This window comes from Salvia hispanica, chromosome 1, assembly GCF_029641045.1.
Source record: "Salvia hispanica isolate PSC_SH4W2 chromosome 1, Shi_PSC_v1, whole genome shotgun sequence".
NCBI lineage: Eukaryota > Viridiplantae > Streptophyta > Magnoliopsida > Lamiales > Lamiaceae > Salvia > Salvia hispanica.
The window spans coordinates 31,031,861-31,051,655 of NC_142692.1; the positions used below are offsets into that span (position 1 = coordinate 31,031,861).

At 39.0% G+C, this 19,795-nt stretch overlaps 2 protein-coding genes across 2 annotated transcripts; one reads left to right on the top strand and one right to left on the bottom strand.

Annotated features, from left to right (window-relative positions):
- Positions 1-4,230: 4,230 nt before the first annotated feature.
- Positions 4,231-7,952, bottom strand: LOC148933612 (uncharacterized). The gene is made up of 4 exons (XM_089060750.1): positions 7,179-7,952; positions 5,916-7,094; positions 4,842-5,771; positions 4,231-4,749 (listed from the first exon to the last, which is right to left on the bottom strand). Exons 1-4 carry the CDS (start codon positions 7,950-7,952, stop codon positions 4,231-4,233), a joined length of 3,402 nt encoding a protein of 1,133 aa, XP_088916876.1.
- Positions 7,953-17,434: 9,482 nt separating this feature from the next.
- LOC125219148 (1-aminocyclopropane-1-carboxylate oxidase homolog 1-like) lies at positions 17,435-18,806 on the top strand. The gene is made up of 2 exons (XM_048121035.2): positions 17,435-18,338; positions 18,457-18,806. The coding sequence occupies exons 1-2, from the start codon at positions 17,502-17,504 to the stop codon at positions 18,706-18,708; spliced, it is 1,089 nt and encodes a 362-aa protein (XP_047976992.1). The 5' UTR covers positions 17,435-17,501; the 3' UTR covers positions 18,709-18,806.
- The last annotated feature ends 989 nt before the right edge of the window (positions 18,807-19,795 follow it).

Sequence of the window (19,795 nt, forward strand, 5' to 3'; positions counted from 1 at the left end):
ACTCCAAAACAAATAGTAATTGGCTGGAAATAACCATTTTGAGCACAAAAACTCAACAATTAAGCATATCAACACACCAATCATGACACTAAAATACGAGTTTGTCAACTCCCCCAAATTTAGACTCTTATTTGTCCTCAAATAAGAATAAGAAATCATGAAGAACAAACTCATGCATAGCGGTGGGATTGATGTTTTGCTTCAGAAAATTTTTCAGACAAGCTCGAATGTAGGATACGTACAAGAATCAACCAAACATTAATTGAAGCTACTGTCTCGTATATCACCTGGTATCAATGCTCTCACAAGGTTTAGAAAGTGTGATTTTCTCCCTTTTATTCTTTCTCACTCAAGTGTATAAGAGGTACCATAAACACTCAAATCAGGTAACATGTAATGCTTACCATAGGCTTGCTCAACGTCAAACGTCTCATCTGTTCTGATGTGAAAGTGAACCTAAGATCAGAAAGGCCTTTATTTGGGTTGTAATGTAGGCTCTTTGGACGGTAGGGTGAATTTAGGCTATAGCAACTAAAGAATATAATTGAATCACACATCTCCACAACAACCATTCCCCCAAATGATTCCCAATACTTGGCTTTATCAAGCTTCCTTCCAAGACCCACTTATTCAAAACTCCATCACACTTTCTATTTATTTACAATACTTCTCTCTCTCTTTTTTTTCTCTTTTCTTCTAGACTTCGTCTAGCTTATACTTCCATTTTTTTTATATACATATATATACATATCTTCCCATCCTTTGTAACATTGTGTTTTTCTCCCCTCTTATAGGTTTTTCGAACATTCCCTTTCAACTATCAAACACATTTTTGGCTATGAAGGCTAACTAGGGATTTTATAAGCGTGTGAGGATAATCAAAGAATGCCTAACTTCATCCCTTAAGTTCACATCCATTATATAGACTTAACATGACGAGGAGCAAGTTCTAGAAACAAAAGCAAGTACCCAATCAAATCACACATGAACAAAGTATGGCTCAAATCTCACCGGGATTAGCATTGACCAAGCAAACAGGCACTTCACTCGCAATTAAATCATGAAATGATCACGCAGTCCCTAACCATTCTAACCACAATTTTTAAGATAAAAACAATTATCATCATAAGCCATCAACCCCGTACTTAGCATCAATTATCTTACATTCATCCATATTCGAATTTGAGTCCCACGGGCAGGACTTACACCAAATGACACCAAATAAAACATTAAAAAGAAAAAGTTTCAAGAACACAAGTACACATCATTACCAAATGGAGAAAGTGAACAACCAATCCACGTCAGAACCCCCCCCCCCCCCCCCCAAACTTATTCAAGACAGAGGATAGAATAAGTTTGAAGAGAAGTGGATGGTTGAGATACTCTATTCGGCCGGCGGTGGGAACCTCGCGTAGTAAGCATGGTAGAAGGCCTGGCGGTTGGCATCACTAGCATCGAAACGAGTCTGTAGCTACTGAAGCTGCTCTCCATAGTGATCCAGTCGAGTTCCAAAGTTGTCAAGTCGAGTGTCGCACTGGGACCTCCATGCCTCGGCGTTCGCGTTCCATTGCTGTGCCTGGATCCACCGGGCCTCTTGCTGGTCTCGGCTCACCCGAAGTGATCGAACTCCTGCAGCAATTTCCACCAAGTAACTATCGTTGGATGGCCTCCCTCGTGGTCGGCTCCTCTTGGGCTGGCTGCTCTGGCCTTCTTCATACTCCGTGGCGGGCTCTTCATCATCCTCGTTCATAGCTGCTGGGGCATTCTCTATCTGCATGAGCTCCTTCCCCTTGAGGAGGGTCACTCTCGATCTTCTCCAAATGGTCTGGAGTATCCATCTTCCAATTGGTCTGGTAGCCCCATCCGCTGACCGCGAAAAACTGGGGGTCGGGGAACCTAATGCACGTGTTTTGATCTATCCTGAAGTACCCTGCGCCCCGTCTATCAACCAGAATGATGTTGGACCTCTTAAATGTGTCCCAATCCAATACCATGGAACCGGGATCTGGGGTCCTTCCCTCAAAGCTTACTCCAAATTTGAAGGCCAACGCCGCAACAATTCCTCCGCAACACAACTTGCCGCTCTGTCTCTTTGACTGCCTCTCCAGGTTTTTGATTATATAATGCCCAATGTTGATCCTCCTTCGTTTGAGCATTCCCCACAACACAAATAGTATTTATGTGGACATGCTGCCTGCTTCTGTATGAGCTAAAGGGTAGTAGACCAAGGCCTTTGCCATGTACCGAAGGACAGGGTTTCTGATTGAGTTAATCTTGGCTCTGGATGGGGTGAACACCGCTTCGCTGCTGATCAAGCTCCAGAACTCGTTTCTATTATAATCTTCAGGCTGGGGATCCTCGAGAATGTCTTCCTCACCTTCATCCATAAGTTGGAAGAGTTCATTGAACTCTTCGACAGAAATTATGTGTTCTTCGTTAACGAGGTGGAAGGACATTGATTTGATGTTCCTCCCCGAGGACTCCACTGTGAGGGTAGTGAAGAACTCCATCGTGAGGGCCTTGTAGGACCCGTGCTTCAAGGAGAACAAATGGCCAAGGTGTCCAGCTTGGACAAGGATATCCCAGGAGTGCTGAATTCCAAGTCCGTTTAAAGTACCCCGATTTTGATACGTGGACGGTATCTGTCTAGTGCCGCCAAGGCCTCCCATTTCCTGTTTTCCCCTTTTCGAAGGGTAACACCAACCTTCTACGGTTTGAGAGTTCTCGGGGCCATCAGTAATAGGTACCTAGAAAGAGAGATATTAGTGACTCCCATAAACTTAGGTTACATACAAGGATGTAGGAAGATAGACTCTATTCCCAATATTTTCAATACCAAACACAACATTTAGGGCATACAAGCAATCTAGCTAGAAATTAGAAAGATAGACTTGATTTCTAAAATCTATAAACACAACTTAACCAATTTTTGGGAGATAGACTCAATCCCTATGCCCGGTGTTCACCAAAATCCTTTAAGGGAGATAGACTCAATCCCTAAACTCACATAAATCATCAATTGCATCCCATAGGAGTAGTCAATGCTCAATCAACAAATTCAACAATAATATCCTCACAACTAAAGAATAGCAACAATGTCCATGCCCAACCTCAAACTCAACTCAAGCAAGACAATGTAAACTCTCAAGTCAACAATGCATACTTAATGACCTCACCACAAGCAAAATTCATACCAAAACCCATACAATTACACAAATTAAGCACAAGACTATCACCAATTCAACTTGTAAAGGTTATAAACTGCATACCCATCACACATTGCACATCATATCCATGGATAGAGGGGGGTAGAGGTGAAGAACATACCTTTGTTGCTTATAGTGAGAGAAAATTCGAAAATTAGGGCTCCTTCTTGAGTTTGTTGGTAAAACTCCTCCAATACACAAATTAATCGGATCCAAACACTCTAGCAAGATGGAATTGAAGCTAAGAGGGTGGAATATGTGGTGGGTGTGTGAGATGTGAGTGAATTTTTGTGTGTTTGTGAGAAATCGGGTAGGAGGAGAGAGGCAGTGAGGGAGGCGGGTGAGAGTGAAGAAAAAAAAATGTTATACCTGCTTTATACCTAGGGTTCGCAGCATCGGACTCGGCTGGGTGGGATTTTACAACCGAAAGTTCACCCGGTCGGGTGAAGGAATTTTGCTACTCTCTGGACTCCCAACGCTATTCGGCTCCGACCTGGCCGGGTGGGTGGGAATTTTTTAACTGATAAATCACCCGGCCGGGTGAACTCTTTCGACCCCTCTCTGGAACTTTTGTTCACGATTTGACAGACCCGTCCGGGTGGTATTTTTTGCGATGAAGTCACCCGGCCGGGTGACATTTCTGGGCAGATTTTGATGTTCCTTCCGAATTTACACTCCCTTTTGACCAGTGTTTACAACTTACTCCTGCAAAATGTCAGTTTCCAAGCAAAACCAACTCCACATCCGATGAGACACTTGAGAAAAACAAAGAGACTTAAGAAAGAAAAACAAAATGATGACCTAGAACCAAAGGGATACGAAAAACAAACACAACAAAATAAAAATAAAAACGAAAGAAAAATCACACAAAAAGAATGATAAAGTTACCTACTAGGGGTTGCCTCCCCTAAAGCGCTTTTGGTTAAAGTCGTTAGCTCGACATCTCCATAGCGCATCACTGCGCCTCCAAACAGATCCGGAACACCTCTTCCTTTTGCTCCATAGAGTGGAACTTCTTCACATTCTAACCATTGGCCGTGAACACTCGCCCATCATCAGCTTCGAGCTCCAAAGCTCCATTCTTCATTAACATCTTGACTTTAAAAGGACCGGACCACCTTGACTTGAGCGGGAAGAGTTTTAGACGTGCATTGAACAGTAGCACCAAATCTCCCGGGAAAAACACCATTTTCTCTATTATCTTGTCATGGTACGTCTTGAGGCGCTCCTTGTAGATTGCCGAGTTCTCAAATGCCACATTTCTATACTCATCAAGCAAGTTCAGATAAGCTTGCCTCTCCTTTCCGGCCTTATAGTAGTCAGCATTCAACTGCTTCACCGCCCAATATGATTTGTGCTCAAGCTCCACGGGAAGATGACAAGGTTTCCCAAACACCAACTGATAAGGTGACATGACGATCGGCGTTTTATAAGCCATCCTATATGCCCAAAGTGCATCATCGAGCTTCAAAGCCCAATCCTTTCTATTGGCATTCACCGATGCCTTTGATTTCTCGATTAGCCAATTCAGTTTGACCATTGGCTTGAGGATGATAGGGAGAAGTGATTCGGTGCTTGACACCATATTTGCCCAACACAACTTCCAGCCACTTGTTTTTTAAATGAGTCGGCTACCACATTCTCACACCCCTTTCGATCCCGGATCTCCAAGTCGAATTCTTGTAGCAAAAGAACCCAACTAATCAGACGAGGTTTGGCATCCACCTTAGCAAACAAAAAGCGGATGGCGGCATGATCAGTGAACACAATAGTTTTCACTCCAATGAGATATGGGCGAAATTTGTCGAAGGAATACACCACAACTAGCATCTCCTTCTCCGTGGTGGTGTAATTTGCCTGAGCTGGATCTAGAGTTCGCCTTGCGTAATAAATCACTCTGAACACTTTATCTTTTTCCTGCCCAAGCGCCGAACCTACAGCCACATCACTAGCGTCGCACATGATCTCGAAAGGTTGAGACCAATCCGGAGCTTTGAGCACGGGGGCACTCACCAATGCCTTCTTCAAAATTTCGAAGGCTTGTAAACATTCTTTGGAAAAATGGAACTTGGCATCCTTAACTAGCAGACTGGTCAGAGGGCGAGCTATCTGAGAGAAATCCTTGATGAATCGCCTATAAAATCCCGCGTGCCCCAAGAAGCTCCTCACAACTTTCTCATTAGATGGTGGTGGCATTTGCTCAATCGCCACTATCTTGGCTCTATCAACTTCTAGACCTGCAGCAGATATTTTGTGCCCAAGCACAATACCATCACGTACCATGAAGTGACACTTCTTCCAGTTCAACACTAAGTTGGTCTCCTCGCATCTCTGCAATACTCTCGTCAGATTATCCAAGCACTGATCATAAGATGATCCGAAGACCGAGAAGTCATCCATGAACACCTCCATAATATCTTCCACCATGTCGTGAAATATGGACATCATACATCTCTGAAATGTGGCTGGGGCATTGCAAAGCCCAAAAGACATCTTTCGGAAGGCGTAGACACCGTACGGACAAATAAAGGTCGACTTGTGCTGGTCCTCCGGAGCGATCAAGATCTGATTGTATCCGGAATATCCATCTAGGAAGCAGTAGTACTCATACCCCCCCCCCCCCAATCTGTCAAGCATCTGATCAATAAACGAGAGGGGGAAATGGTCCTTCCGCATTGCTGCATTAAGTATCCTATAGTCTATGCAAACTCGCCACCCTGTCACCAATCTTGTGGCTATCATCTCATCATTGCCACCTTGTATAACAGTCATCCCACCCTTCTTGGCCACGACTTGGGTGGGGCTTACCCAATCACTGTCGGATATCGCATATATGATTCCGGCTTTCAACCACTTCAATACCTCCTTTCTGACCACCTCTTGCATTATCGGATTTAGCCTTCTTTGATTCTGCGCCTTAGGCTTGGATCCTTCCTCCAATAAAATTCTGTGCATGCAAACAGTAGGGCTGATTCCTTTAAAGTCCGAGATGGACCACCCTATAGCTCCCTTATGCTTCCTAAGCACGCGCAACAACTTATCGAGTTCAGTAGGAGTAAGTGATGAAGAGACAATTACCGGATACGTCTCATTCTCTCCTAAAAAGGCATATTTGAGGTGTGAAGGCAACGGTTTAAGTTCCTCCTTTTTCTCTTCTTTCTCTTCTTCTTCCGCCGGATCTTTGAGTGGTAGAAATTTGTTGTTCCTTCTTGGAATCTCTACACCAGAATCAAGGGCTCCCACAAAATGAAGTATCTCCTCAGTGAGCTCGGGCGCTTGCAGATTGTCTGAAGCTAGCATGGACTGTGAAAGGCATTGCTCCAATCTGTCCTGACACGAGATAACATGGGCTACCTCTCTCACGCAGTCATCAACCACCTCGATCATTTTGCACTGCTTGAACCTCCAAGCATCATCATCATCATACCTCAGCATAGCGTCATAAATGGAGAATGTGATGCTCTCCTCATTCAGTCGAAGAGTGAGCTCTCCCTTGTGGACATCAATAAGTGCTCTCCCTATAGCTAAGAAAGGTCTACCAAGGATAAGTGGGACGTGTTTATCTTCTTCCATGTCTAGAACCACAAAGTCGGCTGGAAAAATAAATTCCCCGACCTTGACTAGGATGTCTTCAACAATCCCCTTCGGGTACGACACTGTTTTGTCCGCCATCTGCAGTGAAATAGTAGTGGGCCTGAGCATTCCAATCTTCAACTTCTGAAAGAAAGAATACGGCATTAGATTGATGCTTGCACCCAGATCACATAGAGCTCTTCCCTCTTGACAATCTCCTACTATGCAGGATATGGTAAAACTCCCGGGATCCTTCAACTTGGCCGGCAACTTCTTCTGAATAATGGCGTTGCAGCTCTCAGTCAGATTAACCGTCTAATATTCCATCCATCTTCTCTTGTTGAAGACCACATCCTTTAGAAACTTAGCATAACTGGGCATCTGCTATAATGCCTCTACCAGAGGAATGTTGATCTGCACCTTTCTTAATATGTCCAAGAACCTCGAAAACTGTGCATCCGTCTTCTTCTTCTGCACCCGTTGAGGATAAGGGATCCTCACTTCAGCAGGAGTGTGAGCTGTAGGTACTGTAGATGGAGCTGGAACTGCGTTCTCCTTAGGTGGAGTGGTGACTTGAATCGTCTCCGTTTCATCTTCCTCAACTAACTCCTCCTCTTCAATAGGCTTCTCTGCTACTTTCCCTTCATTCGCTGAGGGCATTGGGGGTCCCTCATAACTCATCTCACTCCGCAAGTTAATAGCTTTGCAGTCCTTGGGGTTGACAATGGTGGTGGAAGGGAATTTTCCCGGTTGAGTAAGAGTACTCACAGTCTGGGAAATCTGGCTGATCTGAACATCAATGTTCTTCAAATGAGTGGCCATTCCTTGTACATCCGTCTCGACCTTCTCCATCCTCTGATTGTTCTGCTCCATGACCTTGTTGGATTGTAGCATAAAGGACTTGAGTATGTCCTCCGTGGTCATCTTCTTGGGGTCGTTCACCATCCCATCAGTAACTGTGAATCCCGGAGGAGGCTGCAGGGCATTATTGGGGTTCCCATAAGAGAGATTGGGATGTCCCCTGTTCCCATACTGGTTGTATCCTCCACTATTAAAGTTCGGGCGTGAGTTGTTGTAATACATGTTGCCCCCTTGCTGCACATAATTCGCATCCTCCATATTTCCTTGGGGCTCTTGAGACGGTTGCCCCATCGCCATGCAGTCGAACTTCATAGTTAATGCATCCAGCTTGTCGGATAAGGTGCTTATTGTATCATGATCCGTGGTATAAGCCACCCTATGCACCTTACTCCTTTCGTTGCTTCATCCTTCATCACTGGATGCAAGCTCTTCAATCACCTCTATCGTCTCCTCCTCTCCTTTCTTGAGAAGATTACCTCTCGCGCTTAAATTTAACTCCCGTTGCGCTTTAGGTAAACATCCCTTAAAGAATGTAATAACTTGCACTGTTGGGGACAGACCATGATTGGGACACCTCTTCAGCAAGGCTTTGAATCTCCCCCATGAATATCTGATAGTCTCCGCAGAATTCATCTGAAAGGCAATGATCTCGTGCTGCCTCTTAATAGCCTCACTAGGGGGATAGAACTTCTCCAGGAATTTATGGACCATCTGGTCCCATGTTCCAATGAACCTCGGTGCCAAACTCTCTAGCCAATCTTTCGTTGAATCCTCTAAGGAAAAAGGAAACAGTCTCAGTCCGATCTGATCATCTGTCACGCCATTCATCTTCGTTGTGTTGCAAATCTGAATGAACTTGGTAATGTGTTTGTTAGGGTCATCTGAGGATTTGCCACTAAAAGCAATGTTTTCCGCCATTTGGATCAGTCCTCTTTTCAGCTCAAAGGTGTTGGCGTCGATATTATTGTGGACTGGTGGGTTTGCTACTCCCTGGTAAGCATATTGATTTTGCACTGGTACAGCTGGTGCACGATTGACCTGTAGGCGCAACTCCTCCAGCTGTCGTAAAAGCTCAGCATTAGTGGGAGGAGGGGGTGGTGGGCCATTGTTGCCTCCGTTGTTGTTTCCTTCTTCGTTCTCCCTTAGAATAGGAGAATCAGGATCAAGCTGAATATGATCCTGAACTAGTGATCGAATAGGTGAGAGGTCCCTCCGATCTGAAGATGCTCCTACGCGGTTAGGCGAAGAAGCTTGAATCTTCTTTGTGAGTCTCCTATATGCGTTACTCTTTCGGTTTGATGCTTCGATTTCTGGATCGAAAGGTTCTAGAGGCAAGCCTTTAGAACGTGTGCGCATACACCTGAATAAGAAACACAATTGTGAGAACTCGAAAAATTAAAAGAAAAAAAAAGCAGTAATGTCTGAAGTAGTAATCTTGATTATTATCACGATATCAAGCTATATAACACAAAAATTGTCCCCGGCAACGGCGCCAAAAACTTGACTCAACTTTATTTTACCCAAATAATACCAGCAAGTGTACGGGGTTATCGTAGCAAATAGCAAGTAAGAGTATATCGTATCCCACAGAGACAATTAAGTGTAAACCTAAGTACCACGAACAAATTTCAACTACTATCCAGACGATCAAGAATTTAGGTTTTAAAACTAACAACTACTAAAATCATATAAATTCAGAGATTGAAATAAACAAAATAAACAAGAGAATAAAGAAGCAAGCTGCAGAAAATGACGGAGGAATATGCAGAATTCAAGGATCCGATGCACAACTCATAGCCTAACCCAATTGAAATTAAATTACCATTTAAAGTCTCTAGAATTGTTGAATCAATCATAGATATGAATTTAACCCTTTCCCAAGGTGAGAAATCCGCAAATTAAGTGTAACAATCGAAGTCCCCTTCTAATTCTTAGACTTAACTCCCAAAAGATTGATTAGATTAAAGATCCCACTCAGAATCTCAACTCTCCCGAGTTTTATTGAATAAAGGTGTGGATTATTCCTCTTTCAAGATTAAATATTTCACCTCCCGATTACTCTAAGGAACCCTAACACTACCAATTGGTGATCAAGCAATTGACAGGAAAAAGCACAGGAATAAACCAAACAATCACAAGAGCTAGATAAAAACGAAATCAATTGGATTAAAACTATGAATCAATGCATCTTCACCAAGAATTCTACATAAAAGAAGTTTAGCTACTCATATTCATGGAAGAAAACAAGTCTAAACTAAAGAAAACAATGGAAAACATGATACGGAGTACAATTGGCGGAGGAATTGAAGCTTGAATCTTCAATCTTCTTCCAAGAGCGCTTGAGAGAGATGGTTTTTGTGTTTCACGGCGGTAGAGAATGAGTAGAGTTGCCCTAGCTTTTCTTTCTTATTCCCCTCTTTCAGAAAATCGCGTTTCACTTCAGAAAATCACCAGAAATACGTACCCGGCCGGGTGAATTTATTGTACTGGAAAATTGTCACACCCCAACTCCTATTACTTATGCACTTACTATAAATAAATTAAAATTTTAAAATAAATAATCCACGTGTCAACTATATAAAATCCACATATTATATCAGGTACATATTTCAAATCATTCTAAACCGTAGTGGGACCCTCTCACCACTCTATATACTACACATTTATCTACATGCAAAAATGATGAGGAGGAGAAGGTTGCCAAAACGTGTCAGCCGCCGACCCTGATAACATGTGGAGTTCCTACGACCCACGTCAACGAAAAATTTCATCCTGAAAAATATTAGTGGTTTATATGAGCCACTACTCAGTGCGTATAAACCTTGCCTTTAATTTTACATCACAAAAGTCAAACACGTTCTTTCACCAAAATATATCACCAGAAGTAATAAATATCATAACAATTTAACATTCATATGCATATGCCTCTCCATTCTTTTTATTATTCTGTGACACATCAAGCCTGGTATCTGCCCGGGATTTCCATTGTATACGACCCGTAGGTCCCTTATATTTATTTGACCTTTCCACGAAGGTCCCTTTTTGATTTGACCTTTCCACGAAGGCCCCTCTTTGCATATTTTGACCTTTCCACGAAGGCCCCTCTTTGATTTGACCTTTCCACGAAAGTCCCTCTTTGCTCTTTGTATTGACTCGTAGGTCTATTATCATTGTATATGACCCGTAGGTCTTTTGCCATTGTATATCAGATCCAGAGCAAGACTGTCACATATCCTCTTTAATCTCATGATTCAAATGATTCCAATATGATACACCAAACATATCCATTGCACCAATTACATAACTATATATTCCACCAATTAATTCCAATACTACAGATAAACATATCCATTGCACAAATCACATATCCATATCATATTTCACCATCAATATAAAATGACACATAACCTTTTCAAGCTTACATCATATAATTCAAATATTCACTCCAATTTAACACATAGCAATCAATCACATAAAATATGTAAAATTAAAAGTGTGATTTATACACACCTGATTATAACAGATAATCAAATCAACTCCCGATTTTGTCTCTTAAATTACCCTCGATCCTGATTGCAGTTATTTGAATCCCTAATTTCCATCCTTCGTTCTATAAATTTCTCCTGTATGAATAATGTTTCTCTCCTTCCTTTTTATTTTTCTTTCCCTCAGTAGTTTCTTATTTCTCTAACTGGAAGATTAGCCACGTATCTTAAATAATACAAGTGGCACTCCTATATGTATATTTATGCATGCAAGGCCACGTATATACATGATTTTTTTTTAACTTATAACTACAACATATTCCTTATTTTATTGTTAATATAAGTTAAACCCTTGTTACTAGTATATGGGTGCCATATTTAGTTATACTATTTCATTTAGGATATATATATATATATATATATATATATATATATATATATATATATATATATATATATATATACTACTCCCGTAGTCACACATTCACTAATTACTATATATTCTCATAATTATAAAGTCTAATGGAGTACATACCTATATTTATATACTTAATAAATACTAATCTTACGTATATGTATGTTGTACATTTCAATTATATAAGAAGATATCTCGTAATTTATTAAGTAACTCTTCTATAATTCTCAGTTGCTATCTAATAATAATAAAGATTATACAACTAACAATATAAATATGCCAATATAAATAAAAATATATTAATATGCAAAATAATGCAGGTTTCGGGTTAGGGATGTCACAAAAATCACCCGGCCGGGTGGAATTCTTTCGGTACTCTCTGGAGTCGCGCAGGCCAAATTGCGTCACCCGGCCGGGTACAATTGTTGTACCGTAAAATCACCCGGCCGGGTGGGGCTTCTTTCGAGCTCTCTGGACTCTCCAAGGCTTCTCAACGCTACCCAGCCGGGTGGCTTTTCTGCACAAAACCTCACCCGGCCGGGTGAGACCCTGTTTCACCCCAATTTTGCCTATTTTGCCTAAAACACTCAACAAACACGTGAACTTCAAAACAAATAGTAATTGGCTGGAAATAACCATTTTGAGCACAAAAACTCAACAATTAAGCATATCAACACCAATCATGACACTAAAATACGAGTTTGTCAAATGCGCGGTTAAAAAATAAATGATTAGAAAATTAATTAGAAAATAGATTTTTTAAGCGTAACATCGATTTAACTAATATTCCATGGTATAATTTCATATATTTATTAGATCAAAGACTTATTTTCTATTTTGACTTTCTTATAGTAATAAAGAACTTCACAAAGTTATCTTTTATTTAGATATATTAACATATTTAAAATTGATTTTATTTCTATAATTCAATTATTAAATTATTCTTTATGATTATAAATTAAAATGATTTTCACAAAATTACTAGTGAAAAAAATCCATACAAGTTAAGAATGTGAGAATCCATAAAATATAAATGAATATAAGAATACCAATAAAAATTACTCCTATTATTTTGAGAAAATAAAGAGTAGCCACAATTGAACTAAGTCTACAAGCATAGCTTTAAAATCAATTTTTCTATAATTATAGTATTATACTAAGAGCATAATTTTCCATTTGAAGAGCTAAATATTTTTTAATAATAAGTTAAATTATTTATACAAAACTAATAATATTATTATAAATATAATAAATCAAAAATGAATACAGTACAGATAAAACAGATTAAAAAAATATTCAATGCTTCCCGGAGATTTCGACCTCAGCACCTCGTGGGAAGAAGACTGGAATCCAATTCAACTGCGCTAACATTACACATGTTTAATGATGCCTACATATAAATACATAAATGGCTGAGGGGCTCAAGGGCCCCCCGGCCTCACCGTGGCTCTGCCACTAGGTAGAATCTATTCCTTCCGTCCCCGATTAAGAGTCATATTTTGACCGGACACGAGTTTTAAGAAATGTAAAGAAAAGTTGGTTAAAAAAGTTCATGGGATGTGGGACCCATTTTTTTTATATTGGTTTTATAATAAAATGTGAGTGAATTGAGTTAGTGGAATATGAGACCTACTTACTATTTATGGTAAAAATGAAGTGTGACTCTTAATTGGGGACGGACCGAAATGGAAAAGTGAGACTCTTAATCGGGGACGGAGGGAGTATTTACTTCGAATTTAAAAAGGTAAATGAGACTTTAAATTGCATTTCGAGATGTACACAAATTAAAGTCTTATTTACTTTTTCCTAATTAGAATAAGCGGATTTCACACTCCACTTAAATATTAGATTCACATTTCATTATAAAATTAACATACAAGAAAGTAAGACTCACAGTTCATTAAGTTTTTTCATCCATTTTCTTTTATACAGTGTTTCTTTAAATTATGAACAAAATGAGTGCATTTTTCTTGTCACTATATATAAACTGAACTATGTCACTGAATAAATTTTACCCAAAAATATCTTATTTGGATCAATTGATAAATAACATACCCAATGTGATTGACCAAAATTGTGTGATAAATGAAAATTAGGCCAAAGTTCGCTATCCCAAGAACTAATAATACATTAATACGTGCGTAGTAGATTTAGGGATTCAAGTTTGAATTTTTCTTCTTCATTAATTTCTCGAGGTTGACTGCCTTTTTAGTCTGAATGGAATATATTTATTGTTTTGGTTTTAGCAATTTAAACCCAATGAGTCTCTTTTAACGTTAACTTTATACTACTACTCTACTCTCGATATAGGAGTAGTCAGTATATGTTAGCCACTGATATTTCCCCTTTTGATGCTTATAAGTTAGTAAATCTCAGTTTTATGATGAACTTTTAAGTTTTTGAAAAAATTGAAAATTCGTCCACAATAGTCCTAAATATTTTCTCTCTAATTTAGTCTATTTTTCATTTTGTCTGTCCACCAAAATTAATTAGTTTCACTAAAATTGAAAAAGTACTTTCAATTTCTTGCTTAGTTTTTATATCTGTCATCCTATTTAATTTAATTTATTCACAATTTTTTTTCCTACTTTATCCATTTTTTTATATTTTACTTTATATTAAATATTCATTTTTATATTAAATATTCATGTACGTACGTAACTTCGTCGAACTTCACTGTACAGTAAGACTGTAAGAATGCAACAAATTAATGACCTATTTATAAAAATGTAGTAGTAGTTATTTATCATATATGTGTGAATGCTTCTTTGGCCTGTGGGGTGATTAAATTAACAGTATATATTAAGCTTCCCTTTATCGACTTTGTATTTCGTCAATGTGAAGACCTCATTGGCTCGAATATTTATGACCAACATGTCAAACAGCTACACGTTTTACATAATACATCCTCCTTCCAGAAATACAAGAGGACATTTGTTGGATACACGTTTGAAGAAATATAGTACTAGTAGAAAGTGAATTGAAAAGATAATGGATTCACGTTTGAAGAAATATAATAGCAGAGAGTGAATTAAAAAGGTTAATGGAAGGTAGATCATATTTTATATACTATCCCCTTCTTTAAAATGAAAACTATTTTCATTTTGGTTTGTCCCTTAAAAATAGAAACTTTCAAATTTTTCTATTTTAGATAGTGGATCTCACAATTCATCCACACTATTCCACTACTTTTTCTCTTTTCCTTTTTCTTACTTATTCTATTTTTCTCTTCCTCTCTCTTATTTTACCAATTATGCTCTTTTACTTCACATCACAAATTATGCATTAAAACTTGTGTCATTATAAAGTTTTTATCTTTCAAGTATGGAGATAGTATTAGTTTTATAATAAAATGTGAGTGAGTTAAAGTTAGTGGGATGTGGGTCTATTTACAAAAGTAGTATTCCCTCAGTCCATCTCTGGTAGATGCGTTTCTTTTCGGCACGAGATTTAAGAAATTATGTTAAAAGTGAGGTAAGTGAAAGAAGAATAAAGTAGGAAAGGAAAAATGTAAAGAGATGAAGAGAGAATAAAGTAAGAGAGGGTAAAGTAAGAGAGAAGAAAAGTTGACGTTTTTTTATTAAAATAGGAGTACGACTCAGCTACAACGGGACAACTAAAAAATGAATACGACTCGGCTACAAAGTGACGGAGGGAGTAAAAAAACAAATGAAAAGTTTATTAATATACGGACGAAAATGGTAAAAGGGAAAGTTTATCGATGGACAGAGGGAGTATAAAATAAGAGAAGGAGGTGAATTATATTACTAGTAATTTACTAATTTCCAATAGACTTTCATGGCGACTACTTATTTGTAAATGATACTACGAAATTGTGAAAAAAAGGGAGTATATTATTAGTTACTAATAATTAAAATAGTAGTCCCTCCATTCTACAGTAGATGACACACTTGCAAAATGATACGAAATTTTAGGAGATATTATTTTGTGTGTTAAGTGGAGAAAGAAAATAATATATTTATATTAATATAAGAGAGAAGTATTAAAAAAAATACTCCATGTGACATTTTTGTAGGATAAATTTAAAAGGAAAATGTGATATTTATTATAAAATGGAGGGAGTAGAGAATAGTGATGCAGTTGTAAAGGAATAAATTCTGCATGAACATGACAAATTGACAATGAAAACGTGAACGAAATAATAATGTTTTGGTATATAGGATATTATAGTTTTATACTATTCCCTCCGTCCTGGCTAAGATGACACATTCCTTAGCCGTCATGGGATTTAGGAGTTACTTCCTCCGTCCCGCTTTAGCAGTCTCATTGATTTTTCTGCACTCGTTTTATAAAAATAATAATAAATAGTTAAAATGGATAAATAATAAATTAAGAGCGAAAATAATGTAAAGAAGAGTCTTATCTACATTATTTTCTCTCTTACTTTACCATTTCTCCACTTTAACTATTCATTATCATTTCCACAAAATGAGTGCAGAAAAGTCAATGGGACTGCTAAAGCGGGACGAAGGGAGTATTAGTTAATGTGTTTAATTGGAGAGAGAAAAGGTGTGTGGAAGTATTAAAATAGAGAGAGAAAGAAAGATGAATATTTTAAAATGGGTGGAAAAAAGTAGTTGAGTGTATTAATTGGAGAGAGAAAGTTTCCAAAAAAAAGAAATGTGTCATCTTAATTGGGACAAACTAAAAAGGAAAACGTGTATGATGTATCTTAAGTGGGACGGAGGGAATAGTATTTTTTTAAAGATTTTTTTAATCTGTATAGAATTTAGTAACGGATATTATAATATTCAGAAGAGTATTAAATATCTTTAATTTCACATAATAGCTCCAGTCTTCTACACTAAAGCTTCGAGAAGAACATAAAAAAAATGGAATAATTGGGGTGGTCAGTGGTGTGCTGTGTGTTGCTTTCAAATAAAAAATCATTATGTGGTTTGTGGTGGTTTCAAATAAGGCAACTCCATGAGTCCAACTATTATTAAAAATATGTTCTGATTTTAGACACTACCATGGAACTTTCAAAATGAAACAATTTCCAAGAAGTTTTGCGGCTTTTTTTCAACAACTTTTTAACTAATGCCCTATTATTTTGAATTTTGATGTCATGGGAGTATTGGACTATTACTTATACATGAACAATTATTGTTTATCAAAAGCAAATTTTGATTAATGGAGTAGTTGTTTGATACAGCTTCCAATTCATCTAGAAAAGTGACGAAATCATTTTCAAATATCAAATTATGCCCATTTTATCAGAAGTATTATGAACTCATGAAATATATATATATATATATATATGTATATATATAAACAAGTTACAAAGAATACTCACCCCTATCTTAAAAATTCAAATTATTTTTGCTTTAGTTTGTCTTTTAAAATCATGTACTCTCGGTTTATTTATTATTTTCTTTTCTTTAATAATACATCAACCATTATTTTCTTTTACTATTATTTTACCAATTATGCATTAAAGCTCGTGCTTCTTAATATTAAAAAGCAAAGGAGGTATCTCTTAATATTAGAAATGTTTTTTTTAAAGACGAGCATAATTTGTTGTTTTCAACTTATAGTAGCATAGAGTACATATCGTAAAAATTAATATTAGCCCAATTTCTCACAAATAAAATGCTACTACTACATGAGAAACGTAAGTACTTTAATTTAAAAAAATTAAATTATTCACAGTATGTATTGCATGCGCTCACTTTTGTTTATACAAAGTCGAATTTATTTAAATATTAAAGCAAAAGGCAAAAACCGCGTTCCATGGTCATTAGTTTACTATAGCAATTCAATGGAATAGAAATCATTTGTGAAAAACACATAAAATACTAATAACCTCTTGTTTGTTACGTTGTACTAGTACATAATTATTCATAAATGTTTAGCTATATATAGATGCATAATTGTTCACATATTTCACCCACTACTCCAACAAACTACTAATTTGCATAATCTCAAAAAGAAACAAAAATGGTGCTTTCTAGTGAATCTGTTGCTTACGATTGGGCTAAAGCAGTGAAGGAATTCGACGAGGCGAAATCCGGCGTGAAGGGCCTAGTCGACGCCGGCGTGACGGAGCTCCCCCGCCTCTTCGTGCACCCGGCGGAGCATCTCCTCAACAACCCCACCGACCCGGCCCTGCAGCCGGAGCTCCCCACCATCGACTTCGCCGGGCTGCGCCAGGGCCGGCGGCGCGAGGTGGTGGAGGCGGTGCGCAGGGCGTCGGAGGAGTGGGGCTTCTTCCGCATCGTCAACCACGGCGTCCCTCGCCACACGATGGACGCCATGCTCGACGCGGTGCGGCGCTTCCACGAGCAGCCCGCGGAGGCGAAGGCGCCGCTCTACTCAGACGACAGCCGGCGGCGGGTGCGGTTCAACAGCAACAGCGCGTTAAGGGAGAAGGACGCCGCGTCGTGGAGGGATATTCTGACGTGTGTTTTCAACGACGATGAGATTGACCCGGAGCTGATCCCGGAGGCGTGCAGGGCGGAGGTGCTGGAGTATGTGGAGCGGATGATCGAGCTGAGGGAGACAATGGCGGAGGTGATGTCGGAGGCGCTGGGGCTTCCGAGCAACTACTTGTCGGAGATTGAGTGTATGAAGAGTGAGGCGATGGCGTGTTTGTATTATCCCGTGTGTCCCGAGCCGCACAAGACCCTCGGGACGCCCAAGCATTCCGACACCACCTTCCTCACCTTGCTTATGCAGGACGCCATCGGCGGCCTCCAGATTCTCCATGGCGGTCAATGGGTCAACGTTCCGCCCGTGCCCGGGGCTCTCATTGCCAACATTGGCGATCTTATGCAGGTACTATAGAATCTATCGACTATCATCAATAATGATTTTACTTTTTAGCCTAGTAAAACTGACCAATATCTTTTTCAATTTAACTTGTACTGTCGTTTCTAACTGTTGAATTTTGTAGATTATTAGTAATGACAAGTTCATAAGCGTGGAGCACAGAGTGGTGGCGCAGCCGGTGGGGCCGAGGATATCGGTGGCGTGTTTCTTCACGCCGAGCATGAATGCGGCGGCGAAGCCATTTGGTCCGATCAAAGAGCTGTTGTCCGATGAGAAACCGGCTATATACAGGAAGTTTATGTTCAGAGACTACTGCCAATACTACAAGATTAAAGGCCAAGATGTTTCCTCGGCTTTGCCTCATTACAAGATCTGATCGTCACTTGCTTTATTTACTTCATTCTATAATTGCAATTATGTAATAGTAATATTTTCACATGATGTTGAATAAGAATTTCTCTTTTGATTTTAAAATATTGCTTCGCATCCTACTTTCTTTATTCTTTATGGTTTATAGTACTAATTCTTATGCTTGCACGTGTATGACTACTTGACTAGAGACTTATTAATTTATTATTATCCATTTTCAAAACATTTAGTAGATCGATTATGTGCACGACTCTGTGGTCAATAAAGTCCGCATTTTATTTTGGTTTTTTTCAGTTAATTAGTAAAGGCTCGTCTCCTTAAACCGCCTCCAATACAAAATAATTTAAGTGGCATTAACCATAAATTGAAAAACATATAAATGTAATATTACCAAAATTACTACTAAGAGCATCCACAATAAACGGACTAACCAATAGCCTAGCACTAAGATTAACCACAATCACCTTCTACCATATCACTATGACTAACCGCAGCCTGCCATATCACTAGGACTAACCACAACCCAGTAATAGTCTAGCACTAGGACTAATCGACACCCTAACCAATATAACAAATCCATAAATACAATTAATTCATTTTAATTGTTAGTGTGCATCAAATATTAAAAAATGAAGTGCAATGAGTTGTAAATATATAGTATAAATAAAAAAAATCGGCTAACCGATCGGTGTCCGCGCAATAGCGGACTAGCGATCGGCTAACGGTGTTAGGTCGCGGATGAGCGCTCGTCCTACTTCGGGATGTCTGTCCCGTTAGCATAACACAATAGTGGACGTCCCCATGCCCTAACCACTAGTCCTATCTTTAGTCCTAGTTTTAGAGCATCCGCAATAGCGGACTAACGGTAGGACTAGCGGTTAGGGCGTGCGGACGTCCACTATTGGAGTAGGCTAACCGGTGACGGACGAACGGGTAGGACTAGCGCTAGTCCGTGAGCGAATGACGTTAGCCGATCGCTCGTTCGCTATTGTGGTGACGCGATCGGCAAATGGATTTTTCATTTAAAAAAAATCCTCTAAATATACGTCCCGTTGCACTTCATTTCATTCGCACCATTTGAATCGTTGTTTTTT

Bases quoted from the DNA above. Each gene is read 5' to 3' on its own strand.
- LOC148933612 (XM_089060750.1), bottom strand. From the start codon at position 7,952: ATGAAGTTCGACTGCATGGCGATGGGGCAACCGTCTCAAGAGCCCCAA. The intron at 7,095-7,178 runs GTAGAGGCATTA...ATGGAATATTAG, and splicing joins TGCAGATCAACATTCCTCTG to ACGGTTAATCTGACTGAGAG. The intron at 4,750-4,841 runs GTAGCCGACTCA...ATCATCCTCAAG, and splicing joins GAAAGGGGTGTGAGAATGTG to CCAATGGTCAAACTGAATTG.
- LOC125219148 (XM_048121035.2), top strand. From the start codon at position 17,502: ATGGTGCTTTCTAGTGAATCTGTTGCTTACGATTGGGCTAAAGCAGTG. The intron at 18,339-18,456 runs GTACTATAGAAT...TGAATTTTGTAG, and splicing joins ACATTGGCGATCTTATGCAG to ATTATTAGTAATGACAAGTT.